This window comes from Pongo abelii, chromosome 2 (assembly GCF_028885655.2).
Source record: "Pongo abelii isolate AG06213 chromosome 2, NHGRI_mPonAbe1-v2.0_pri, whole genome shotgun sequence".
Classification (NCBI taxonomy): domain Eukaryota; kingdom Metazoa; phylum Chordata; class Mammalia; order Primates; family Hominidae; genus Pongo; species Pongo abelii.
The window spans coordinates 8,580,165-8,605,423 of NC_085928.1; the positions used below are offsets into that span (position 1 = coordinate 8,580,165).

The 25,259-nt window shown below is 43.1% G+C and overlaps 2 protein-coding genes across 2 annotated transcripts in view; one reads left to right on the forward strand and one right to left on the reverse strand.

Annotated features, from left to right (window-relative positions):
- CNBP (CCHC-type zinc finger nucleic acid binding protein) lies at positions 1-17,115 on the forward strand (the record flags this gene model as incomplete). The annotated part of the gene is given in 5 exon segments (NM_001133231.1): positions 1-123; positions 13,144-13,281; positions 13,377-13,469; positions 13,640-13,838; positions 14,342-17,115. Coding segments are annotated over 4 exon segments (534 nt in total). The 3' UTR covers positions 14,460-17,115.
- Positions 16,776-25,259, reverse strand: part of LOC134761106 (uncharacterized) — an 11,408-nt gene continuing 2,924 nt past the window's right edge. Inside the window, exons 2-3 of the mRNA XM_063722447.1 lie at positions 24,521-24,627; positions 16,776-16,990 (exon numbers count right to left, since the gene is read on the reverse strand). The gene's annotated coding sequence lies outside the window, so the exon portion shown is untranslated. The remainder of the gene's footprint in view (positions 16,991-24,520; positions 24,628-25,259) is intronic.

Below are 25,259 nucleotides of genomic sequence, written 5' to 3' on the forward strand. Positions count from 1 at the left end.
GTGTGCAGACCCGCGTGTGGCGCAGGCAAGGACCCTCAAAATAAACATCCTCTACCTTGCAAGCCGTCTTCCCCAGGCCTGCGTCCGAGTCTCCGCCGCTGCGGGCCCGCTCCGACGCGGAAGGTGAGGGCTGGGGGAGGGGGCCGGCGCTGAGGGAGCCGCAGTGCGGGTCGGGTCTGTGGCGGACAGAGAGGGTGGGGAGCGGCGAGGTGGCGATGGCGGCCGCACTTTGGCCTGCGCCGCTGCTGCGTCAGGCGGGAAGCTCGGCTGCTGCCGCCGCTTCGGACCCGGGTTTCTGGCCCACCGCTGTCGGACGACACTTCTGTCCTTTCTTCGTCCTGGAAAGCTGGGTCGCCGAGCATGCGGGTCTTTCGGCGCCAGGGCCGCACCCCAGGCCGCAGGCTTAGGGCAGAGGAGGCCCGCCCGTGCGCCCTTGGGGCCGAGGCCCTGACGCTTCGAGGGTCGCGGAATGAGGGACCGAGGGTGGATTTGGCGGGAACTCACTGGAAGAAGTCCGTGTGGTGGGGAAAGGCTCTCGGCTGCGGATGAAGGGGGGGATGGGGTGGATATAGTCGTGCCGGCCATGTGCTGGGGTCGTGCGCCTGGCGGGCCATGTGCCAAGGGTTTTGGGGGCCTTAGAAAAGAGTTCTTAGGCCGGGCGCGGTGGCTCACGCCTGTAATCCCAGCACTTTGAGAGGCCCAGGCGGGCGGATCACGAGGTCAGGAGTTCGAGACCAGCCTGACCAATATGGTGAAACCTTGTCTGTACTAAAAATACAAAAATTAGCCGGGCATGGTGGCGGGCGCATGTAATCCCAGCTGCTCCGGATGCTGGACAGGAGAATCGCGTGAACCCGGGAGGCGGAGGTTGTGGTGAGCCGAGATCGCGCCACTACACTCCAGCCTGGGCAACAGAGACTCCGTCCTTTAAAAAAAAAAAAACAAAAAAAAAAACGAAAGAAAAAGGTTCTTGAAGAAGCCTTTGTGTTTGGGGTGACGAGACTCTGCTGGAAGACTTGGGAGCCTTTAGAGTTTATACTCCCTATACTTGATAGTTTTCCGATTTTTGAATTTTTATCGTCATTCAAATACTAAGTTGCTTGTGTTACATTATCATCCCAAAAGGGGCTGATGGGGCTCACTTTCCCTGAGTCAACACGATTTAAGTTGCTGGGATCCTTTAAAAGCGCCGTTACCAGAAAAAACACGAATTTGTCAAACCTCCAAAACCACAGCAGCGGGCGGTAGTCTGCATCATTTCTTGGATTAATGAAACAGATGTAATTACAAACGAGACACGAAATTCAACTAGCTCCCCTCCATCTAGATTTTTCCATATCGTGAGAACCTATTTTAGAATGGCATAATGGTCCACATTTGGGTTTAGGTGTTGATTTTATTTTGGGTAAGGCTTGTGCTTGTTCCCACATGTTAAACACATGGCCTCAGCCACAGGGCACTTCCAAAGGAAGTGACTGTTTCTGGTCTTGGGGGTCTTGTAAAAAGAGAACATTGCTCAGTAATCGTCTGTGTTTTTAGCTAGTGTGTTTCAGGCATTATTCAGAAGGACTCAGAAGAGGTAAGATAAGCCAAAACTGAATTTGTTTTGTGTCTTTTTCAGAGTGAAGGAGGTCTAGTGAATATCCCCATCTTGCTTTTAAATTACATTTTTAAAAGTAGATTTTTCCCCGTTTCCTATTTGACCCAATTTTGGAGTGAAACGTAACCAGTTAGTATTTCCATTCGAATTTAAATTAGCAATTTTATGTTATTTGTTTGCTCAAGCAGTATAACTGGAGTGTAGAGCTTTGAGGGTTTCAAAAAGATAACGAGATGCAGTCCTTATCTCCTGGGCTTCCCCCTCCCCCCTCCTAAATAGTTTTAAATGCTTCTAATGAGTTACTCTGGTTAAGGATAATCAAACACCTGTAAACTGCCAGGATCCTAGGTACATGCTGTTTTTAGTTTGTTGAGCCTGATTCTTATCTACAAGAGTTCTTTGTGTATTGGAATATAAAAGGAATAATTTATTACATTCCCAAGGGCAGAATTAAAGACTTAAGTTTTTCCGATTTCATCTCTTGATAAGTTTTTCTTTAAAAAAATAACAGTTTGTGTTTTTCTGAGGAACCAAAGGTCCTTTTTTTTTTTCATATTGGTAACAGGAGAGGTAATGTATTTCAGATGGTGCATTCTGTAAAATATTTTGAACCAAATCAGTGGAAGACCAGGGGTTTTTCTTTTTTTTTTTTGAGAGGGAGTCTCACTGTGTCGCCCAAGCTGGAGTGCTGTGGCGCGATCTCGGCTGACTGCGACCTCCGCCTCCCGGATTAAGCGATTCTCCTGCCTCAGCCTCCGAAGTAGCTGGGATTACAGGCGCCCACTGCCACACCCAGCTAGTTTTTGTATTTTAGTAGAGACGGGGTTTCAGCATGTTGGCCAGGCTGGTCTCGAACTCCTGACCTTGTGATGCGACTCCCTCAGCCTCTCAAAGTGCTAGGATTACAGGCATGAGCCACCGCGCCTGGCCAGGTTTTTCAGGGAAATGTCTTTTTTTAAAGTATAAATGTGTTTTGTTACATGATTTATGACAATTGTACTTGGTTTTTTTTTTTTTTTTTTTTTTTTTTTGTGAGACAGGGTTTTTCTCTCGGCCAGGCTGGAATGCAGTGGCACAATCTCGGCTCACTGCAACCTCCATCTCCCAGGCTCAAGCAATTCTCCTGCCTCAGCCTCCCAAATAGCTGGGATTACAGGCGTGTGTCACCACGCCCGGCTAATTTTTGTATTTTTTGTAGAGACGGGGTTTCACCTTGTTGGCCAGGCTGGTCTCGATCTCCTGACCTCAGGTAATTCACCCTCCTCGGCCTCCCAAAGTACTGGGATTACAGGCCTGAGCCACCGTGCCCTGCCAACAATTCTACTTGTCTTTTAAAGTTCAATAAAAAATATATGGCATGTATATGGGATAGTACCAAACTGGTGCCTAAAAGCAGTGAAACCACAAAAGCCAAAATTGACAAATGGGATCTAATTAAACTAAAGAGCTTCTGCACAGCAAAAGAAACTACCATCAGAGTGAACAGGCAACCTACAAAATGGGAGAAAATTTTCGCAACCTACTCATATGACAAAGGGCTAATATCCAGAATCTACAATGAACTCAAACAAATTTACAAGAAAAAAACAAACAACCCCATCAAAAAGTGGGTGAAGGACATGAACAGACACTTCTCAAAAGAAGACATTTATGCAGCCAAAAAACACATGAAAAAATGCTCACCATCACTGGCCATCAGAGAAATGCAAATCAAAACCACAATGAGTGAGATACCAGCTCACACCAGTTAGAATGGCAATCATTAAAAAAATCAGGAAACAACAGGTGCTGGAGAGGATGTGGAGAAATAGGAACACTCTTACACTGTTGGTGGGACTGTAAACTAGTTCAACCATTGTGGAAGTCAGTGTGGCGATTCCTGAGGGATCTAGAACTAGCAATACCATTTGACCCAGCCATCCCATTACTAGATATATACCCAAAGGACTAAATCATGCTGCTGTAAAGACACATGCACACGTATGTTTATTGCGGCATTATTCACAATAGCAAAGACTTGGAACCGACCCAAATGTCCAACAATGATAGACTGGATTAAGAAAATGTGGCACATATACACCATGGAATACTATGCAGCCATAAAAAATGATGAGTTCATGTCCTTTGTAGGGACATGGATGAAATTGGAAATCATCATTCTCAGTAAACTATCGCAAGAACAAAAAACCAAACACCGCATATTCTTACTCATAGGTGGGAAGTGAACAATGAGAACACATGGACACAGGAAGGGGAACATCACACTCTGGGGACTTGAGGGGTGGGGGGAGTGGGGAGGGATAGCATTGGGAGATATACCTAAAGTATGATAATTAAAAAAAAAAAAAACAGTGAAACCACCATTGGACTAATTGGAATGATTTGTCTATTGGCTGAAGATTTGACCACAGAGAGATTCTGCTTTTTTTTCCTTGCAGGGATGAAAAATTAAAAAAAAAAAAAAGGTTGGTTCCTTTTTCTCTTCCTAGCCTCCTACATTAAGTAGAGAGCCAGAAGAATGATGCCAAGGCATCCTGGCCTGCTGTGTGGAGAACCCTCTTTCCTTACTGTCTCACTTAATAGTTCTGGCAGTGTCAGATGCTGCAGCAGCAAGGGAATGCCATTGAGTGATTGCAGTAAGCTATGCAGCATTTTCATGTTTAAAACTACTGAGATAATAAAGTGAGAACTTGAGGCCACCAAATTTTAAGTTGTAATTAGAAGGATTTTGTTAATTAGAAATATGAGAGTGCTACAATGATCACCTAGAATGGCTCCATAAATACAAATGAGGTGTTAACTAGTGAATCTAAGTTGCCAGTGTTTGTGTTTGGTGAGACTCCTAAGTTCTGCCGTGAAGTTAAAGAAAATATCTATCTTTTAAGATTCAAGAAACCTGTGTGAATGAATTCAAAATTTTTATGACTGTAGATTTTTTAAAAAGCCATCAGTTCTAGTTTACTTTGATTTTTATCTAAAGAGAAATACAGAATGAATACTTACAGCATTACAATTCAAATGTGCGTGGCTTTTTTTTTCTTAGTTACTAGATACGTAGTAGTAATACCTTTATGTAATATTTTGAAGTAGAGATTGAATTGGTATAATTCCCTACCTTAAAAATACTACACAATAGCATTTTTGTCATATATTACGATAGCATTTTTGTGTACTTTACCACTTAACTTTTTTCTTTTCTTTTCTTTTTTTTTTTTTTTGAGACAAAGTCTCGCTCTGTCACCCAGGCTGGAGTGCAATGGCAGGATCTCAGCTCACTGCAACCTCTGCTTCCTGGGTTTAAGCCATTCTCCTGCCTCAGCGTCCTGAGTAGCTGGGACTATAGGCATGTGCCACCACGCCTGGCTAATTTTTGTTTTTTTAGTTTTTTTGGAGACGGAGTCTCGCTTTGTCACCCACACTGGAGTGCAAATGGCATGATCTCGGCTCACTGCAGCCTCCACCTCCTGGGTTCAAGCAATTCTCTTGCTTCAGTCTCCTGAATAGCTGAGATTATAGGCACGCACCACCACGCCTAGTTAATTTTTGTGTATTTAGTAGAGATGGGGTTTCACTATGTTGGCCAGGCTGCCGACTTCAAGTGATCTTCGTGCCTCAGCCTCCCAAAGTGCTGGGATTACAGGCATGAGCCACTGCGCCCGGCCTTGACTCTTAACAAAAGCCTTTGTAGAGGATTGAGAGCCAGACTCTTGAAATTCTGATTGTAGTACTTTCTAGCTGTGTGGCTTTGGGTAAGTCACTTGGTGTCAGATTTTTTAATTTATTTTTTTGAGATGGAGTCTCACACTGTCGCCCAGGCAACCTCGGCCTCCGAGGTTCATGCCATTCTCCTGCCTCAGCCTCCCAAGTAGCTGGGACTACAGGCGCCTGCCACCATGCCCGGCTAATTTTTTATATTTTTAGTGGAGATGGGGTTTCACCGTGTTAGCCAGGATGGTCTTGATCTCCTGACCTTGTGATCTGCCCGCCTTGGCCTCCCAAAGTGCTGGGATTACAGGCATGAGCCACTGCCCCTGGCCAATGTCAGATGTTTAGTTTGTCATTAAGATGGAGCAAGAATACATAACTTGTGAGTTTGTAAGATTATAGATATGTTTACTAATGACTGACTCATAGATATCCAGCTGTTAAAACTCTTCAAGAAGTAATCAGGGCAGGCGGAAATGGATGTAATTAACCAAGGTCAGGCAGTAAGTTCAGGAACCAGGATAAAAATACAGAATTGCTCCTGAGTAAGTACTCTGTTTTCCATTATTCTGGCTGGAATGCAGGTAATACAGAAAGTATATTTGCTTCCTTTCATTGCTTTTTTTTTTTTTTGAGGTGGAGTTTCGCTCTTGTTGCCCAGGCTGGAGTGCGATGGTGTGATCTCGGCTCACTGCAACCTCTGCCTCCCGGGTTCAAGCGGTTCTCCTGCCTCAGCCTCCTGAGTATCTGGAACTACGGGCACGTGCCAGCACACCCGGCCAATTTTGTGTTTTTAGTAGAGACAGGATTTCTCCATGTTGGTCAGGCTGGTCCTGAGCTCCAAACCTCAGGTGATCCGCCCACCTCTGCCTCCCAAAGTGCTGGGATTACAGGTGTGAGCCAGCGCACCCGGCCCCATAGTTTGTTTTTATTAAAACAATCTGGGGTATCCTGGCTAACACGGTGAAACCCCTGTCTCTACTAAAAATACAAAAAAAAAAAAGTAGCCAGGCGTCATGGCGGGCACCTGTAGTCCCAGCTACTCGAGAGGTTGAGGCAGGAGAATGGGGTGAACCTGGGAGGTGGAGCTTGCAGTGAGCCGAGATTGTGCCACTGCACTCCAGCCTGGGTGACAGCAAGACTCTGTCTCAAAAAAAAAAAAAAATCTGAAGTGTTTCAGTACCATGTTGGAACAGTAAACTGACTTAATGGAGCATAATAATGTGCATACGTATATACATTCAGAGGGCAAAAGCTCCAATATGGTCTAAATGCAGTTAAGTGAACAACATGAATGAGTCGGAGATAACCCTGAGCTTGCGAAAAGTAAGGATATATACAAATGTGAATGTGTACAGCTGTGTTAGGAAAACCATATAAAGTAATAAAGATAGCCAGAATCATACCCTACTTTGCTAGTATCATTTTTATCTCCAACTTTCCTGTTGCTACTTTATTTTAAATGTATTTTCTAGGACAGAGTTATGATCATTCTATTTATTAGAACCCTGGTTGTTAGTCTTGACCACATACTGTTAGATTTTAGTAGTTTACTATATTTGTTTTTAGTATCAATAGTATGGTACAATTACATTAAGGAAGACAAATTTAGTATAGTAACCATTTGTGGTTTCTTTAATTCCAAGATAAGTTCAAAATTTGTAAAATAGTTACACCTCTTAGTTTAGCATACATGGCTCCTCACAGTGAATCTTAAGTCTTGTCAGACCTTATCTTTTTTTTTTTTTTGAGACAGAATCTTGCTTGCTCTGTTGCCCAGGCTGGAGTGTTAGTGGTGCGATCTCGGCTCACTGCAACCTCTGCCTCCTGGGTTCAAGCAATTCTTGTGCCTCAGCCTCCTGAGTAGCTGGGATTACAGGCACTCACCACTGTGTCCAGCTAATTTTTGTATTTTTAGTAGAGACAGGGTTTCACCATGTTGGCCAGCTGGTCTCGAACTCCTGACCTCAGGTGATCCATCTGCCTCGGCCTCCCAAAATGCTGGGATTACAGGCGTGGGCCACCCCGCCCGTCCCAGACCTTATCTTGACTGTCTTAGTCATTTCTTCTCTTGCCTGACATGCCTTGTGCTCCTACCACCCTTTAAAGTGGTTTGTGTCGTAAACATTTGATACACAAAAATTGAAACTTAGGACAAATATCTTGATGTCTGGTAGTTGAAAATGTGAACTGATTTGGAAATCACCAGTTTTTCTCCTCTTAATCTCTTCCCCATTCCATTCAGGAAATAGACTGTAAGGTGGGAAATAAGTATAAGCAGTTAACCTCACTCTAAACCTGCTATGTAGTAGACATTGGACTGAGTTCTGTCTACTCTCTGTAAGCAATCCAAGGTAATTGGCGAAAGTGGAAAGAATATTTACTGAGAAGACCAAAACTTTGGTTTTTAAATTGAATATCTATTAAGCACAAGGTAACAATTCTTACCACACACATCAGTTTTATTATTTCCCTTTTACAAATAAGACAGAGATGGGTAGTCAGATGTCTTTGAGGTAACACAGCAAGTAGTTAAACTGGGTTAAGTGATTAACCCAGGTTGAATATGGTTCCAAAATCTCTTATAGTGTCAGGCAGGCTACATCAGTGCAGTATACATATATCAGGTTTCACGAAAATTTTTTTCCAGAGAAAACACAAACCCAAGGAACCTTCAGTAAGTGGTCCGTTATATTAGTGGTTTTTAGCAAAAGGAAGAAACTTAAGTGTTTTCCTGCTGCCTGACAAAAGTGAAAAACAGTATATTGGTTTTTATTGAAGTTAGTATGTTTTGTAGCTTGCATAAAATAGTATTGAAATCCAATTGATTATGAATTCTTGGACTAATAGAACCTGGATGACAAATTAGAGGTTCTGGCCTGGCTGCTGGCTTTTTTAGTTGTCTTGGGTGTACATTTCTCAGCCACACGTGGGGATTGTGTTAGATAATCTGAAAAAAAATCTAATTTTCATGGTTTTATGATTCAGCAGCTTTCTTCCTTTGATATTTTCTAGTATTTGCTTTATTATAGATTGGAATCCTCAAAATAACATTTACAAGTAGAAGATACTTATGTTACTGGATTTTAAAAAAAATTACATTGGGAATGTCTTTTGAGTGGTTGGCCCTAATCCCTGTCAGAAGCTGAAAGTTGTGGATCCTAAATTCATCTGGGCAGAACCTTACCTATGATTTCAGAAAGCTGAGAGTTTCAGAGAGTGACTGTAGTCAGTCTTTAGTGAGTACAAAATTGATAATACATCATTACTTCAAATTAATGGTGCAGTAACTCTTGTGACTGATAGCAATAATTCAGGTGCTTTGTTGTTAGTACTTGATTAGATTGGATTGGGTCAGTAGTTTCACCAAATTGCTAAAGACCCCTGCCCCCCTAGAATTAAAATACTGAGTTACATAATGGCTACTAAAAGGATAACTATATGGGGTGTTTGATGATTCAAAGGTGAATTACTTGGTCTCTACCTTCAAGGAATATGATACAAGGCAATATGGTACTGCCATTAGACAGATATTAACAGAGTGTCCTGGGACTTAATAGGAAGGGTAGTTCCAGGCTGGGAGATGTAGTCAGATTCTTTTATAGAGTTGGCATTTGAGTTGGCCCGTGAAGGTTGGAAAAAGTTGTGACAGGTGGAAAAGGAGCAGGGGAGACCAGGACAGTGCAGTGAAATTCCAGCCAGGAGCAGTCATAGGCAATGAGACAGACTCATGGAGCCATGATTCTCAGCTGTCTTACCTTACCTTAGTTTTCCTAAGGAATATCATGGAATTATGTAAAGACCTTTAAACTAAATACATCCATATGAGATGAGTGCTAGGATGGGGACCTGCTGCCTAATATAAGTAGTGTGAGTCTAAAACATTGTGGAAAGTGGTTAGTTTAATAATGTTATTAAAGAGACAAGTCTATCACAAGGGACCAGTTACCAGTGAAACTGTAGATCACCTGATTCACTGTGATAGGGTTAGCCAAAGGGAGGAGAGGGCAGATTACATACATAGTACCTAAGGCCACTCAAAGACCTCTTTTAAAATCATGGTGTCATATTGATGACATTTGGAGGCTATTAATGTTTTTCTTCCCTTTTAAGACTTAGTGTTTTTTTTTTTCTTTATTAGCATTAATTTACTCTAGTAAATAAAATTCTGTGTGACTAAAAATGGCAAAACAGGCTGGGCGCAGTGGCTCACGCCTGTAATTCCAACACTTTGGGAGGCTGAGGCAGGTGGATCACTAGGTCAGGAGATCGAGACCATCCTGGCCAACATGGTGAAACCCTGTCTCTACTAAAATACAAAAAATTACCCGGGCGTGGTGGTGCACGCCTGTAGTCCCAGCTATGTGGGAGGCTGAGGCAGAGGAATCGCTTGAACCCGGGAGGTGAAGGTTGCAGTGAGCCAAGGTTGCGCCACCACACTCCAGCCTGGTCACAGAGCGAGACTGTCTCAAAAAAAAAAGCAAAACATCTAAAACTTCTGTTATATTCTAGTGTGTAAAGTTCTGCCTTTGCCACTGAGGTGCATATCTGTTTTACAGAATAGTTTTTTTTGTTCTTTCTTTGAAGACGGAGTCTCGCTCTGTCACCCAGGCTGGAGTGCGGTGGCCCAGTCTCAGCTCACTGCAACCTCCGCCTCCCGGGTTCAAGGGATTCTCCTGCCTCAGCCTCTCGAGTAGCTGGGACTATAGGTGTGTACCACCACGCCCGGGTAATTTTTTTAATTTTAGTGGAGTTGGGGTTTCACCATGTTGGCCAGGATGGTCTTGATTTCCTGACCTCATGATCCTCCTGCTTCCCAAAGTGCTGAGATTACAGGCGTGAACCACTGCGCCTGCCCTAATTTTGTGTTTTTAGTAGAGATGGAGTTTCACTGTGTTGGTCAGGCTGATCTCCAACTCCTGACCTCAGGTGATCCTCCTGCCTTGGCGTCCCAAAGTGCTGGGATTACAGGTGTGAGCCACTGTGCCCATCCTTGTTTTGTATTTTCTAAAAGAGATGTATCTTGTTTAAACATTAAATTATAAGATATTCAGGCCTTGCAAATTGTCTGGATTACACTGTAAAAGTAATCATTTATGTGCAAATAATTCCTTGAGATCAATAGTTAAATGAGCTCAAGCTGATCTCACTAAACTGGAGAAGATACAAAATGAAGATGGGGAGGAAGTGGTGCCATAAGCAGCTTTTTTACTTTGATCATTTTATATACCTTTTTTTTTTTGAGATGGAGTTTCACTCTTGTAGCCCAGGTTGGCTTGTAACAATCTCCACCTCCCGGGTTCTAGAGATTATCCTGCCTCCGCCTCCTGAGTAGCTGGGATTATAGGCATGCGCCACCAAGCCTGGCTAATTTTGCATTTTTAGTAGAGACGGGGTTTCTCCTTGTTGGTCAGGTTGGTCTCAAACTCCCACCCTCAGGTGAACCATCCTCCTCGGCCTCCCAAAGTGCTGGGATTACAGGTGTGAGCCACCGTGCCCTGCCTGCCATTTGTTTTTTTTGTTTGTTTGTTTTTAATTCTGACTCTTCTCTGTGGTGGAAACCAGCAAATACTTCACATAATTTAGGATGCTAATACTAGTACAGTTAAAAGAATGATGACAAAGCAGATACTATTTCAAATTCTGTAAAAATCTGTTATTAATATCCTTCACTGGCTGTTTCTTCTGACTAGAAATGTTTTGTACATCTGAAAGCACCGGTAGTAACTCATAGCCAAATAATTTTTTTGGTGATATGTTCATAGGCAAGTGGCAAGAGTTAGTAGAAAGATTTCTCTAAGAATTTATCCTAAATCAGATTGCACAGAGTTCGGGTAAGTGAGTATTGGGTTATTTTCTTTTGTATATTTGACAATGGGAACTTTTTGAAACTCAACTTCAGCGTAATTTTAAGTCACTAAATTTGTCCACAGGTTAATGATTAAACAGTTACTGAAAGTGGAGAACCTTGCCATTTTTCTGACTGCGTTTTGGGTCTTTGGCACTGTGGTTGGGTTAGCTAATTCGATAATCCACTCAAGTTTTACTCAGTTGGAAATATGTTTTTCTATATGATGGTGCCTGTGCTTAGGTTTGAGAGGATATTTAAAATACAATTTTGTGTGCCATTGTTTGACAATGGAATTAAGGGTAAAAATATTTAGATATGGAAGTGTGAAAATACAGTTGCATTGTTTTCATTCCGTTCTATTCCATTTCATTCTATTTTAAGAATAGCCTCAATTTATTTTTAGATTGTTACATAAGTACAAAATCCATTTGCTTTAGTGGGAGTTTTATTTTTATTTTAAAATGATACCCAATTAAAGGAGTTTATTATGAAATTCTAAGTAGCATTGTTTAAAATGTAAAATTACATTACAGAAACATTTGGAAAGGGGAGATCAAAAGAAAAGAAAACAAAACACAAATGTCCCAGTGCTGTAGGTGCTATTATTTGCGCTTTGGTATAACTCATGGTCGTTTTCCTACTATTTTTATTATACAGTCATCTCTTGGTATCTGTGAAGTGGTTCCACGAACTCCCTCAGATACCAAAATCCTCCTATGCTCAAGTTCCCGATATAAAATAGTGTAGTACTTGCATTACAACCTTTGCACATCTTCCCATATACTTTAAAATCATCTCTAGATTACTTATAATACCTAACACAATGTAAATGCTGAATAAACTTATAATACGTAACACAATGTAAATGCTGAATAAGTAGTTGTTAACATTGTGTTGTTTAGGGAATAATGGCAAGAAAAGTCTGCATGTTCAATACAGATGCAACTTTTTTCCACTGAATATTTTTATTCCGAGGTTGGTTGAAGCCATGGATGCAGAACCCATGGATATAGAGGGCCTACTGTACTTGTACCATCTAGAGATAAGATTTGTATCTTGCATTTGTTTTAACATATCTGTTCTAAAGAATATCTCAGTCACCAGGCAAGTGCTGCAGTATAACTAGGTACGTCAGGTGCTAAGGTTAAGAGAGTATTTTCCTTCACTGACTCCTCACTCCGAGAATCCATTTTACAGCTTCATTGGTTTGGGTTATTCCAATTTTTTGATGTGAGTAAATAAATGACTTCTATTTGCCCAAAATAAAGCTTATATAGGCCTTATAACCATGCAAATGTGTCCATTAAGTTGGACCTGGAATGAGTGAATGACTATTACTGCCAGTGTGTGTGTATGTCTGTGTCTGTGTCTGTCTGTCTGTCTGTCTGTCTCACTTTGTCCCCTAGGCTGGAGTGCAGTGGTATGATCTCGGCTCACTGCAACCTCCACCTCCCGGGTTCAAGCGATTCTTCTGCTTCAGCCTCCCGAGTAGCTGGGATTAAAGGCACATGCCACCATGCCTGGCTGTTTTTTGTATTTAATAGGTCTATAATACCCAAGCATGTAGTTGTGTGATTATTTTATTTTTTTGAGACGGAGTCTCACTATTGCCCAGGCTGGAGTACAGTGGCACCATCTCAGCTCACTGCAAGCTCCGCCTCCTGGGTTCACACCATTCTCCTGCCTCAGCCTCCCAAGTAGCTGGGATTACAGGCGCCCGCCACTTCGTGTGGCAAATTTTTTGTATTTTTCGTAGAGACAGGGTTTCACCATGTTAGCCAAGATGGTCTCGATCTCATGATCCACCCACCTCGGCCTCCCAAAGTGCTGGGATTACTGGCGTGAGCCACCACGCCCAGCTATTTTTTTAACCAATATATTAGCTAGCTTTTTTCCCCAGAATAATTTTCCAAAAATACATTTAATAGAGAATAAAAGTTAAAAGAACTTTCAGTGGTTTAATGCTGTTACTTTTAATATTTCAAAGATCTGACTGCAGCCATGAGCAGCAATGAGTGCTTCAAGTGTGGACGATCTGGCCACTGGGCCCGGGAATGTCCTACTGGTGGAGGCCGTGGTCGTGGAATGAGAAGCCGTGGCAGAGGTGGTTTTACCTCGGATAGAGGTATTTTGTCGAATAGAAAAATTTGAAGTACTTCAGTATTTGTTAGTATCAAGACTGGTCTGACTAGCCGAATTCTTTGTTTTTGCTCAAAACAGGTTTCCAGTTTGTTTCCTCGTCTCTTCCAGACATCTGTTATCGCTGTGGTGAGTCTGGTCATCTTGCCAAGGATTGTGATCTTCAGGAGGATGGTAAGTATTTAACACTTCCTTTTCATACCCCTCTAGAGCTTGGAGAGGTGAGCACATGCAACTGTGTATAGCATTTCCACCTTTGAGGTTTTGTATTGTATAATTTAAAACGTAACACTTTGTAAAGGTTTTATAGTCTTGGCCTGTTTCTTTTTTCCTTATTGTTGAAGCCTGCTATAACTGCGGTAGAGGTGGCCACATTGCCAAGGACTGCAAGGAGCCCAAGAGAGAGCGAGAGCAATGCTGCTACAACTGTGGCAAACCAGGCCATCTGGCTCGTGACTGCGACCATGCAGATGAGCAGAAATGCTATTCTTGTGGAGAATTCGGACACATTCAAAAAGACTGCACCAAAGTGAAGTGCTATAGGTAAGGTGTCAGAATGTTGTTAGAAGAAAACTCATTGCAGATTCTTCCAGAGATGAATTAGCTATAAATGGAAGGGACTTAGTAAATTCAGTGAAACTTAGCTGTGACCAGATAAGACCAATTTTCAGCATATGTAACTGGCAGTCTATCTCTATATAATTCTGTATTCTGCCCTGATATCCTGTGGCTTATGGTACCTGGGCAGTTTTCACAACTGGACTTTTTTAATATATAAAAGTAAGAGTGTTATAATTTGAAACTTCCAGAGACTTCATAGAAAGCTCTGTAATATACATAAATCTTTTATCATGTAACCAGAAATCTTTGCCTGTTTGTGACATGTAAGTGTATAATTTGATAAATGTTGTGTACATATCTGAAACCTTAGGGGTTAATTGCATGAAAACAAAGATCAGGCGTTTTGTTCTGCATGGTGGCTGTTGCTTTGGTAGACAGTTTTGTTCTGAGGCCCATTGTGAAAACTATGTTAATTTCTTTTTTAGGTGTGGTGAAACTGGTCATGTAGCCATCAACTGCAGCAAGACAAGTGAAGTCAACTGTTACCGCTGTGGCGAGTCAGGGCACCTTGCACGGGAATGCACAATTGAGGCTACAGCCTAATTATTTTCCTTTGTCGCCCCTCCTTTTTCTGATTGATGGTTGTATTATTTTCTCTGAATCCTCTTCACTGGCCAAAGGTTGGCAGATAGAGGCAACTCCCAGGCCAGTGAGCTTTACTTGCCGTGTAAAAGGAGGAAAGGGGTGGAAAAAAACCGACTTTCTGCATTTAACTACAAAAAAAGTTTATGTTTAGTTTGGTAGAGGTGTTATGTATAATGCTTTGTTAAAGAACCCCCTTTCCGTGCCACTGGTGAATAGGGATTGATGAATGGGAAGAGTTGAGTCAGACCAGTAAGCCCGTCCTGGGTTTCTTGAACATGTTCCCATGTAGGAGGTAAAACCAATTCTGGAAGTGTCTATGAACTTCCATAAATAACTTTAATTTTAGTATAATGATGGCCTTGGATTGTCTGACCTCAGTAGCTATTAAATAACATCAAGTAACATCTGTATCAGGCCCTACATAGAACATACAGTTGAGTGGGAGTAAACAAAAAGATAAACATGCGTGTTAATGGCTGTTCGAGAGAAATCGGAATAAAAGCCTAAACAGGAACAACTTCATCACAGTGTTGATGTTGGACACATAGATGGTGATGGCAAAGGTTTAGAACACATTATTTTCAAAGACTAAATCTAAAACCCAGAGTAAACATCAATGCTCAGAGTTAGCATAATTTGGAGCTATTCAGGAATTGCAGAGAAATGCATTTTCACAGAAATCAAGATGTTATTTTTGTATACTATATCACTTAGACAACTGTGTTTCATTTGCTGTAATCAGTTTTTAAAAGTCAGATGGAAAGAGCAACTGAAGTCCTAGAAAATAGAAATGTAATTTTAAACTATTCCAATAAAGCTGGAGGAGGAAGGGGAGTTTGACTAAAGTTCTTTTTGTTTGTTTCAAATTTTCATTAATGTATATAGTGCAAAATACCGTATTAAAGAGGGGAATGTGGAGGACTGAAAGCTGACAGTTTGGACTTTTCTTTTTGTACTTAAGTCATGTCTTCAATAATGAAAATTGCTGTTAAAAGGATGTATGGGATTTAGATACTTTTGCAAAGCTATAGAAAATTCACTTTGTAATCTATTATAATAATGCCCTTGAGTTCTGTGTTCAGTCTGAACAGGTTTTTTGGTGGTGGTGGTGGTTTTGTTTTTTGGAGACGGAGTCTCACTCTGTCACCCAGGCTGAAGTGCAGTGACGTGATCTTGGCTCACTGCAATCTCCACCTCCCAGGTTCAAGCAATTCTCTTGCCTCAGCCTCCTGAGTAGCTGGGATTAGAGGCACCCGCCACCACCCCCCGCTAATTTTTTGTATTTTTATTTTTATTTTTATTTTATTATTATTTTTTTTGAGACGGAGTCTCTCTCTGTCGCCCAGGCTGGAGTGCAGTGGCGCGATCTCGGCTCACTGCAAGCTCTGCCTCCCGGGTTCGCGCCATTCTCCTGCCTCAGCCTCCTGAGTAGCTGGGACTTACAGGCATCTGCCACCGCGCCCGGCTAATTTTTTTTTTGTATTTTTAGTAGAGATGGGGTTTCACCGTGTTAGCCAGGATGTTCTCGATCTCCTGACCTCGTGATCCACCCGCTTCGGCCTCCCAAAGTGCTGGGATTACAGGCATGAGCCACTGCGCCCGGCCTATTTTTTGTATTTTTAGTAGAGACTGGGTTTCATCATGTTGGTCGGGCTGGTCTCGAACTCCTGACCTCAGGTGATACACCTGCCCCCCCCCCCAGAGTGCTAGTGTTACAGGCGCGAGCCACCGTGTCCGGCCGATTCTGAACAGTTTTAATACCATTGCTGTTTTAGTGTTTTGTGTTTTCCTGGGCTTTTTTTTTTTTTTTTTTTTTTTTTTTTTGAGACACAGTCTCGCTCTATTGCCCAGGCTAGAGCGCAATGATGCAATCTCAGCTCACTGCAACCTCCACCCCCCACCCCCACACCCCGTTCAAGTAATTCTCCTGCCTCAGCCTCCCAAATAGCTGGGATTACAGGTGTCCGCCACCACACCCAGCTAATTTTTGTTATTTTTAGTAGAGATGGGGTTTCACCGTGTTGGTCAGGCCGGTCTCCAACTGTTGCCCTCAGGTGAGCCACTGTGCCCCACCTTTTCCTGGGTTTCATAAGGATCTGAAGTGGTGGATTCCTTGTTTTTGCTAGTATCTCATTTAGAGTTGAGATGGACCTTAAAACTCATCTGTTTTAACTCACTTTTTAATAGATGAGTTAAACTTAATTTACTTAAGGATGTACAATTAGAGCCTGGAACTTCAACCATTATTCACTCCCCATGCCCTGTTTCCCCCCACTTCGAAATTAAATGCAGTTAGCGTCATATACTTTTTCCATTTAGTTCGTTTTCCCCCTCCATACTGCTGTGTGATTCTTGACTTTGGGTATGAGTTTTTCATCCTTCATGCAGGGTTCTGTCAGTTCATGGTATAGTGATTCAGTGTTAAAATGGTGGTGTCTCAGCTGTGCTGTGCACATTCCAACCTTGTCAAATTAATAGTCCCAAGCAAGCTGAAAAAGAGGTAATAACATACTCATTTCTTTATGAATATAAGCTTATAATATTTTTTCATGTGCTATTTTTACTGAGCAAATTGTATGTCTCACATGTTAACACAATAAATATCTTGACAATTTTATTTTCTACCATATGTATGAAACAGCATAAGGAAAGACTTGTTTTTGAAGGCATCACTGTTAGGTTGGGGGAAAGACTTATTTTTGAAGGCATCAGTGTTAAATGAGGTTTGGGGGCTGGTGTGCACATGGAGTTATTTCCCCCCAAATTCTGGGCCTCATGTAGGAGACCTAAAACATAGCAAATGGGATATGTTGTTATGGCTCTTTAGGTCAGCTTAGTTCTCGTTAATAATACTTTTCCTGTGTTAATCACAGCTTTGTGTGTTGGGAAGGGAAAAAGTAAAGTGGGTTGGTTAAAATTTAGAACTCGTTTGCTTCATGGACCCATTCCTTGTGCTGAATTTGTAGTACTTTAGTTGCGTTTTGAGACCTTTTGAAACAACATAATTAAGGACCTATTCACAGGAGACCTCAAAGCGTTCCTTTATAAGATAAAATTTATTTGCATTGACCTGGATGACTGGAAAGCAAATGCAACATGAAAATGTGTATTTTACAGAGAAATCCGGCTAACTAAAAGGAGTCACGCTGGACGTGGTGGTTTATGCCTGTAATCCCAGCACTTTGGGAAGCCAAGACGGGTGGATCATGAGGTCAGGAGTTCGAGACCAGCCTGGCCGACATGGGGAAACCCTGTCTCCACTGAAAATACAAAAATTAGCCAGGTGTGGTGTCACACGCCTTGATTCTCAGCTACTCAGGAGGCTGAGGCAGGAGAATACCTCAAACCGGGAGGCAGAGGTTGCAGTGAGCCAAGATTGGCGCCATTGCACTCCATTCTGGGGAACAGACAGACTCCGTCTCAAAAAAAAAAAGTACAATGAACCCCTATGTGTTATCGATCTAGATTTAACAATAGTTTGAAAGTAAGTTATAGACGTGACACTTCACTTTATCATGCATCTTGTAAGATGTTCTCATTACCACAATACCATTATCATACTTAATGTATCTAAACATTATTCCCTAGTATCTGATACCTAATACTGTATTCAAATAGCATAATTGTGTCTAAGAAGTGTTATGTAGCTACTTTTTCCAAACCAGGATCCAGTCAGCGTTTATGAGTTGCATTAGGTTAATGTGTTTCTTTTTCTTATTTTGAGAAGGAGTCTCGCTCTGGAGCTCAGTGGCATGATCTTGTCCTACTGCAACGTCCACCTCCTGGGTTCAAGCAGTTCTCGTGCCTCAGCCTGGGGGATAGCGCGAGACTGCCTCCAAAAAAAAAAAAAAAAAGATGAGGTCTTGCTATGTTGCCTGGGCTGCTCTCAAACTACTTGGCCTGAAGTGATCCTCCTGCCTTGGCCTCCTAAAGTGCAGGAATTATACGCAAGAGCCACTGTGTCCAGCCTAGTAATTCTTTAGTGGCATGCATAACTCTGTGTTTAATTTTCTTCACTTAAAATTAGCTGGGCGTGGTGGCGGGCACCTGTAGTCCCAGCTACTGGGGAGGCTGAGGCAGGAGAATCGCGTGAACCCAGGAGGTGGAGCTTGCAGTGAGCCGAGGTCCTGCCACTGCACTCCAGCCTGGGCCACAGAGCGAGACTCCGTCTCAAAAAATTTTTTTCTTCACTTGATGAAAATATTTTTTCTAATTTGTTTTTTTGAATCAAGATCCAAATCCTCTCTATACATGTGTTTCGTAATGTCTCTTAAGTGTCTAAGTCTCTTAACAGTTACCTGTCTTTATTGAAGAAAACCTGAGGTTGATCCTATGACCTATATTTGGCTGATTGTATCATTGTGATATTGTTTCACATGATTTTTAACCCCTGTGGTTTTTGTAAAATGGTAGATTCAGAAGGTTGATTTTACATATATATAAACATATATATATAGAGGTTCTGTTTTTTTTTTCTTTCTTTTTTGAGACAGAGTCTTGCCCTGTTGCCCAGGTTGGAGTGCAGTGGCGCTATCTCAGCTCATTACAACCTCTGATTCCCAAGTGATTCTCCTGCCTCAGCCTCCCAAGTAGCTGGGATTATAGGTGCCTTGCCACCATGGCAGCCTGGTTTTTTTTTCCTTTGCATTGGAATCTCACTCTGTCGCCAAGGCTGGAGTGCTGTGGGAGTGTGATCTTGGCTCACTGCAACTTCCACCTTGCGGGTTCAAGCAATATACCTGGCTAACTTTTGTATTTTTAGTAGAGATGGGGTTTCCCCATGTTGGCCAGGCTGGTCTCGAACCCCGGACTTCAAATGATCCGCCTGCTTTGGCCTCCCAGAGTGCTGGGATTACAGGCGTGAGCCACTGCACCTGACCTCTTTTTCTTTCTTTTAGACAAGAATATATCATAGGAGATGCAGTGTGCTTCCTGTTGCATCATATCAAGAGGTGCAAAATGTCAGGTTTTAGTTTTGGTGATCATAAACATAATCGGTTTGGTGATTTCAGTTTTGTCCATTCATCTTGAAGTTCCCCATTAATCTTGTACTAAGTGGTTTTTACGGTTTGAGAGCCATGGATGATAGATATCCTGGATGACTTCAGTTATGAGGAACAATTAATGGAAGAATTTTAAATCATTTAAAATGCAAGACTCCCAGGAATTAATGTGTGCTCATTCTTTTCTTTTTTCCTTCTGTCTGTCCACCCGTCCGTCCTTCCCTCCCTTCCCTCTCTTTTTTTTTTTGACAGAGTCTCGCCCTATTTCCCAGGCTGGAGTGCAGTGGCACAATCTCTGTTCACTGCAACCTCCGCCTCCCAGGTTCATGCAATCCTGCCTCAGCCCCCCTAGTAGCTGGGATTACAGGTGCCCATCACCAAGCCTGGCTAATTTTTTTTTGGTTTTTTTTTTTTTGAGACGGAATCTCAGTTGCTCAGGGTGGAGTGCAGTGGTGCTATCTCGGCTCACTGCAACCTCCGCCTCCCCGGTTCAAGTGATTCTCACACCTCAGCCTCCCAAGTAGCTGGGATTAACAGGTGTGCACTACCATGCCCAGCTGATTTTTGTATTTTTAGTAGAGACAGGGTTTCGCCATGTTGGCCAGGCTGGTCTTGAACTCCTGATCTCAGGTGATCCGCCCGCCTTGGCCTCCCAAAGTGCTAGGATTACAGGCATGAGCCACCTTGCCCGGCCCGCCTGTTATATATATATATTTTTCAAGGCAGAGTCTTGTTCTGTTGCACAGGCTGATCTCAAACTCCTGGGCTCAAGTCCTCCTGCCTTGGCCTCCCAAAGTGCTGGGTAGAATGCTATCTCAGATCATCATGGTGGTAGTTTCTGGTTGTTTGGCTGCTAGTGTTTGGGGGGTTAGAAAATTTACATCTTTGGGAGGGTACTATTCTGTCTGGCTTCTGGTCCCCAAAGTTTCACATCCATTTCACATATAAAATGCATGTATTCTATTCCAAATTACCCAAAGTATCAGCCCATTGATACTTTTGTAAAATCTTTGATAATTGGGGTGGGGGGTGTGGAGTAAAATCTCATCTACATCTCATCAGTTCCACCTGAGGATATCCTCAGGCTCAAGCCTTTTCTTACGTTTTGTCCTTTTTCTCACAGTCCAAGCTGGCAGTGTTTCTGCTGGTATAAAATTCTCAAGAACCTTGTGAGTCTCCTTTGTGTGTCGTGGGAATTCATTCCATTAGACAAACAGGAGGCTCCTCCACAGACAGAGGGGATAATCTCATCTCTATTTCTGGTTTCTGCTGAGATGGTTGTGTCAGTTGCCTAGTCTCTTCAAAGAGCCTTCGGTATGAATGAATATTCTGATCTTTTGATTCTTCTGAGGCACTAGAAAAAGGTCGTACAACTGCACCCTTGGCTTTTTCTCCAGAGCACACATTCCTTGCAGTGAATCCCCTAATTTTAGCATCTTTTGCTATGTGGAAGACTGAGAATTTCCCAAATCAAGTACTGGTTCCTTTTGGCTTAATAGTTCTTCCCTCAATCTCTCTTTTTTTTTTTTTTGCATTTTATATAAGCAGTAGGAAGAAACCAGAAAACCTCCCCAGCTAAATATCCAAGTTCGTTGTTTACAAGTTCTGCTTTCCTTATAACTGTAGGACACAATTCAGCTAAGTTTCTCCCACTATTTGAGGACCCCCTTTCCTCCCATTTCCAGTAGCATGCTCCTCACTTCCTTCTGAGCCCTCAATATGAGGATTTTTTTTCCCCCTCGAGATGGAGTCTTGCTGTGTCACCCAGGCTGAGAGTGCAATGGCGCAATCTCGGCTCACCGCCACCCCCGCCTCCCGGGTTCAAGCAATTCTCCTGCCTCAGCCTCCCGAGTAGCTGGGATTACAGGCATCCGTTACCACACCCGGCTAATTTTTGTATTTTTAGTAGAGACTGGGTTTCACCATGTTGGCCAGGCTGGTCTCAAACTCCTGACCTCAGGATCTGCCTGTCTTGCCTTCCCAAAGTGCTGGCATAGGTGTGACCACTGCGCCTGGACCCCAGCAGGATTTTTAATGTCCATATTTCTACTAACAGTCTTTATGATGATTTACATATTCTTTAACACTATATGTTCTATTACATTTTTCCTTTTTTTAGATAGGGTCTCTCTTGCCCAGACTGGAGTGCAGTGGTGCAATCACGGGTCACTGCAGCCTTGACCTCCTGTACTCAAGTAACTTCCCAGTTCAGCCTCCCGAGGAGTTGGGACCACAGGCAAGCCACCATGCCTGGCTAACTTTTAAATTTTTGTAGAGATGGGGTCTCCCTATGTCGCCCAGGCTGGTCTTCAACTCCTGGGGTCAAGCCATCCTCCCACCTCGGCCACCTAAAGTGCTGGGATTACAGGTGTGAGCCACTGTGCACTTCTTCTATTGTGCTTTTCATTTCCTTCAAAGTCCTCACTAGCAGAGTTGCTAACCCATACTTCTACTAATAATTAAGGCATTCTAGGCTTTTCCTGTCATCTTCAGAATTCTTCAGCTTCTGCCCATTGCCCAATTCCAAAGCCACTTCCACAGTTAGGTATTTGTTAGAGAAGCATCCCACTTGGAGGTACCAAAATCTGTATTTCATATTGTTGCTTTAACAACCTACCACAGACTTTGTGGTTTAGAACAATACCAGTTCTTTATAGTTCTGAAAGTCAGAAATACGTCTTATGGGACTAAAAGTGTCAGCAGGGCTATTTTCCTTCTGGAGCTCTAGGGAAGAATCTTTATCCTTGCATTTTCCAGCTTCTAGAGGCTTTCTGGATTCTTTGGCTCATGTCCATGTCACTCCAGCATCAACTTCATCACATCTCCTCTGATTCTGAACTTTGGACCCCGTCTTGTGTTTTCTTTTTTTTTTTAGACAAAGTTTAGCTCTTGTTGCCCAGGCTGGAATGCAATGGTGCGATCTCGGCTCACTGCAACCTCCACCTCCCAGGTTCAAGCGATTCTCCTGCCTCTGCCTCCCGAGTAGCTGGGATTACAGGTGCATGCCACTGCACCCAGCTGATTTTTGTATTTTTAGTAGGAACAGGGTTTCATCATATTGGTCAGGCTGGTCTCGAACTCCTGATCTCAGGTGATCCATCTGCCTTGGCCTCCCAAAGTGCTGGGATTACAGGTGTCAGCCACCACGCCCGACCTGGCCCCCCTCTTATAAGGTTACTTGGGATTGGCCGGGTGCGGTGGCTCACCTGTAATCCCAGCACTTTAGGAGGGTGAGGGGGGTGATCTTGAGGTTAGGAGTTTGAGACCAGCCTGGCCAACATGGTGAAACCCCGTCTCTACTCAAAATACAAAATTTAGCTGGGCATGGTGGCGGGCACCTGTAATCCCAGCTACTTGGGAGGCTGAGGCAGGAGAATCACTTGAACCCGGGAGGCGGATGTTGCAGTGAGCTGAGATTGCACCATTGCATTCCAGCCCGGGCGACAGTGTGAGACTCCGTCTCAAAAAAAAAAAAAAAAGAATACTTGTGATACTTGTGGTTGCACTGGGGCTGTCGGATAATCTGGGATAATCTTTCCGTCTCAAATCTTTTTTGTCTGTTTTTTGTTTTGTTTTCTTGAGACAGAGTTTTGCTCTGTTGCCCAGGCTGGAGTGCAGTGGTGCAATCTCGGCTCACTGCAAGCTCTGCCTCCTGGGTTCACGCCATTCTGCCTCAGCCTCCCGAGTAGCTGGGACTACAGGCACCCGCCACCACGGCCAGCTAATTTTTTGTATTTTTAGTAGAGACGTGGTTTCACTGTGTTAGCCAGGATGGTCTCGATCTCCTGACCTCGTGATCCACCCGCCTCGGCCTTCCAAAGTGCTGGAATTACAGGCATGAGTCACAGCGCCCGGTCTCAATTTTTTTTTTTTTTTTTTTTTTTTTGAGGCAGAGTCTCACACTGTTGCCCAGGCTGGAATGCAGTGGTGTGAACCGACTCACCGGCTCACTGCAACCTCCGACCTCCTGGATTCAAGCGATTCTCCTGCCTTAGCCTCTTGAGTAGCTGAGATTACAGGCATTCACCGCTGTGTCCAGCTGATTTTTGTATTTTTAGTAGAGATGAGGTTTCACCATGTTGGACAGGCTGGTCTTGAACTAATGACCTCAGGTGATCCACCCGCCTCAGCCTCCCAAAGTGCTGGGATTACAGGCATGAGCCACCGCACCCGGCCCTATCTCAAGCTTCTTAACTGCACCTGCTAAATCTCTTTTGCCATGTAAGGTAACATACTAACAGGTTTCAGAGATTAGGATGTGGACATTTTGGGGGGCTGTTTTCTGCCTGCAATACCTGCTCTCCAGTGAATCCATGTTTAGTGGAGGACAACATTTGAGGCACTTACATGGATGCTAGGGGACATATATGTGAATGTTAGGCAAAAGTCCTGCCTGAAGCCGGAAAATACCTTTTTAATATTAGTTTTTTTCACCCAATTTGATGTATTATTCTATCCCACTTAAAATACATGAACTAATAAAACCAGATTTTTTTCACCTGTGTGGTTGCTGTTCAGGAATATAGGCTCAATGTTGTCTCACATCAGCATCTGTATGTGAGATTTTTTAATTTTTGTAACCCGATGTAAATCATAGCAGCTTTATTGGCCAAATCCAGCCTGCTGGCCAGTTTACAACTGCTGCTTTAGGATTAGTGATGTGATCCAATGACAGATCATAGTTGGGATTGGAATCCCGGATGTTTAAACTGTCTCAAATGGTAAGTAGGCATCAACCAGTCAGATTAGTCAAGTGGCAGGGGGGATAAAGGACAGGGTGCTGCAAGCAAAAGGAGCATCATGAACAAAGGCAAGATCAGTGTGAGCAGAGAAAGGAAGGCCATTTAGCAGACTGGCAAGATAGGTCTGACTCTTATTGGTTGCAACCCTAAAGAATTTTACATAAATCTTCACATAACTAAAGATTTAAGTGGGCTAGAGGCAAGGCCATATTCTCATCCACCCAACACTAAATCTTGTCTCCTGAGCTCTGAAGTGGCTGACAGTTGGTATTACCTTCTGTCTGACATCCAGCAGGATCTATTTTCTCCAGCATTGCAAGCAGATCTCAAGACTCCATCTGGCTAGGTCAGCTTGGGTCTGAAGCCCACCAGTCACTATGCCTAGGGAGATGGGATGGATGGATTAGCTTAATCTAGCGTTTGATCCATACTTAAAGCTGGGGATGCAGTTCCCTTCCCCACAACCAGAGGGCTCCCCAAATGGAACTGAGATAAGTGGGTAGGGGGAGCAAATGCTAGGACAACATAGGTAACACCTCTTGAATCCTGCTAATATGTGATCTCTGCATCCTAGAGTCAGGGACTTAATGGATAAAGGTGGTATGGACATGTTGAGAAGGCCTCATTTGAGTGAGGAATGACCCTGCTTGTTTCAGATCAGATATTTAAGGTAAAAGTTAAGCTGCTTGAACAAAAGACCCCCAAATGCAGAGGGCTTAACAAGACACGTTTTTATTTTTCTCATTTTGCAGAGCTCAGTTTTCCATAGCTGGGAGGTGGGGAGTCTGGCGTCTTCACAATACTTCCATTTCTGAATTCAGGTTGGCTGATCCCATGGACACGTCTCAGTCAGCAGAGAAAGGAAAAGGGCAACGGATGTATATTTTTGTCATGGCTTCATCTAAGTGACGCACATTCCTTTGACTCGATTCTCATTGGCCATTATAAATCATAAACCAGACAGGTGGGAGGATGGGGTCTGTAGTGGGTGGTCATATGCCCACTTAAAACTT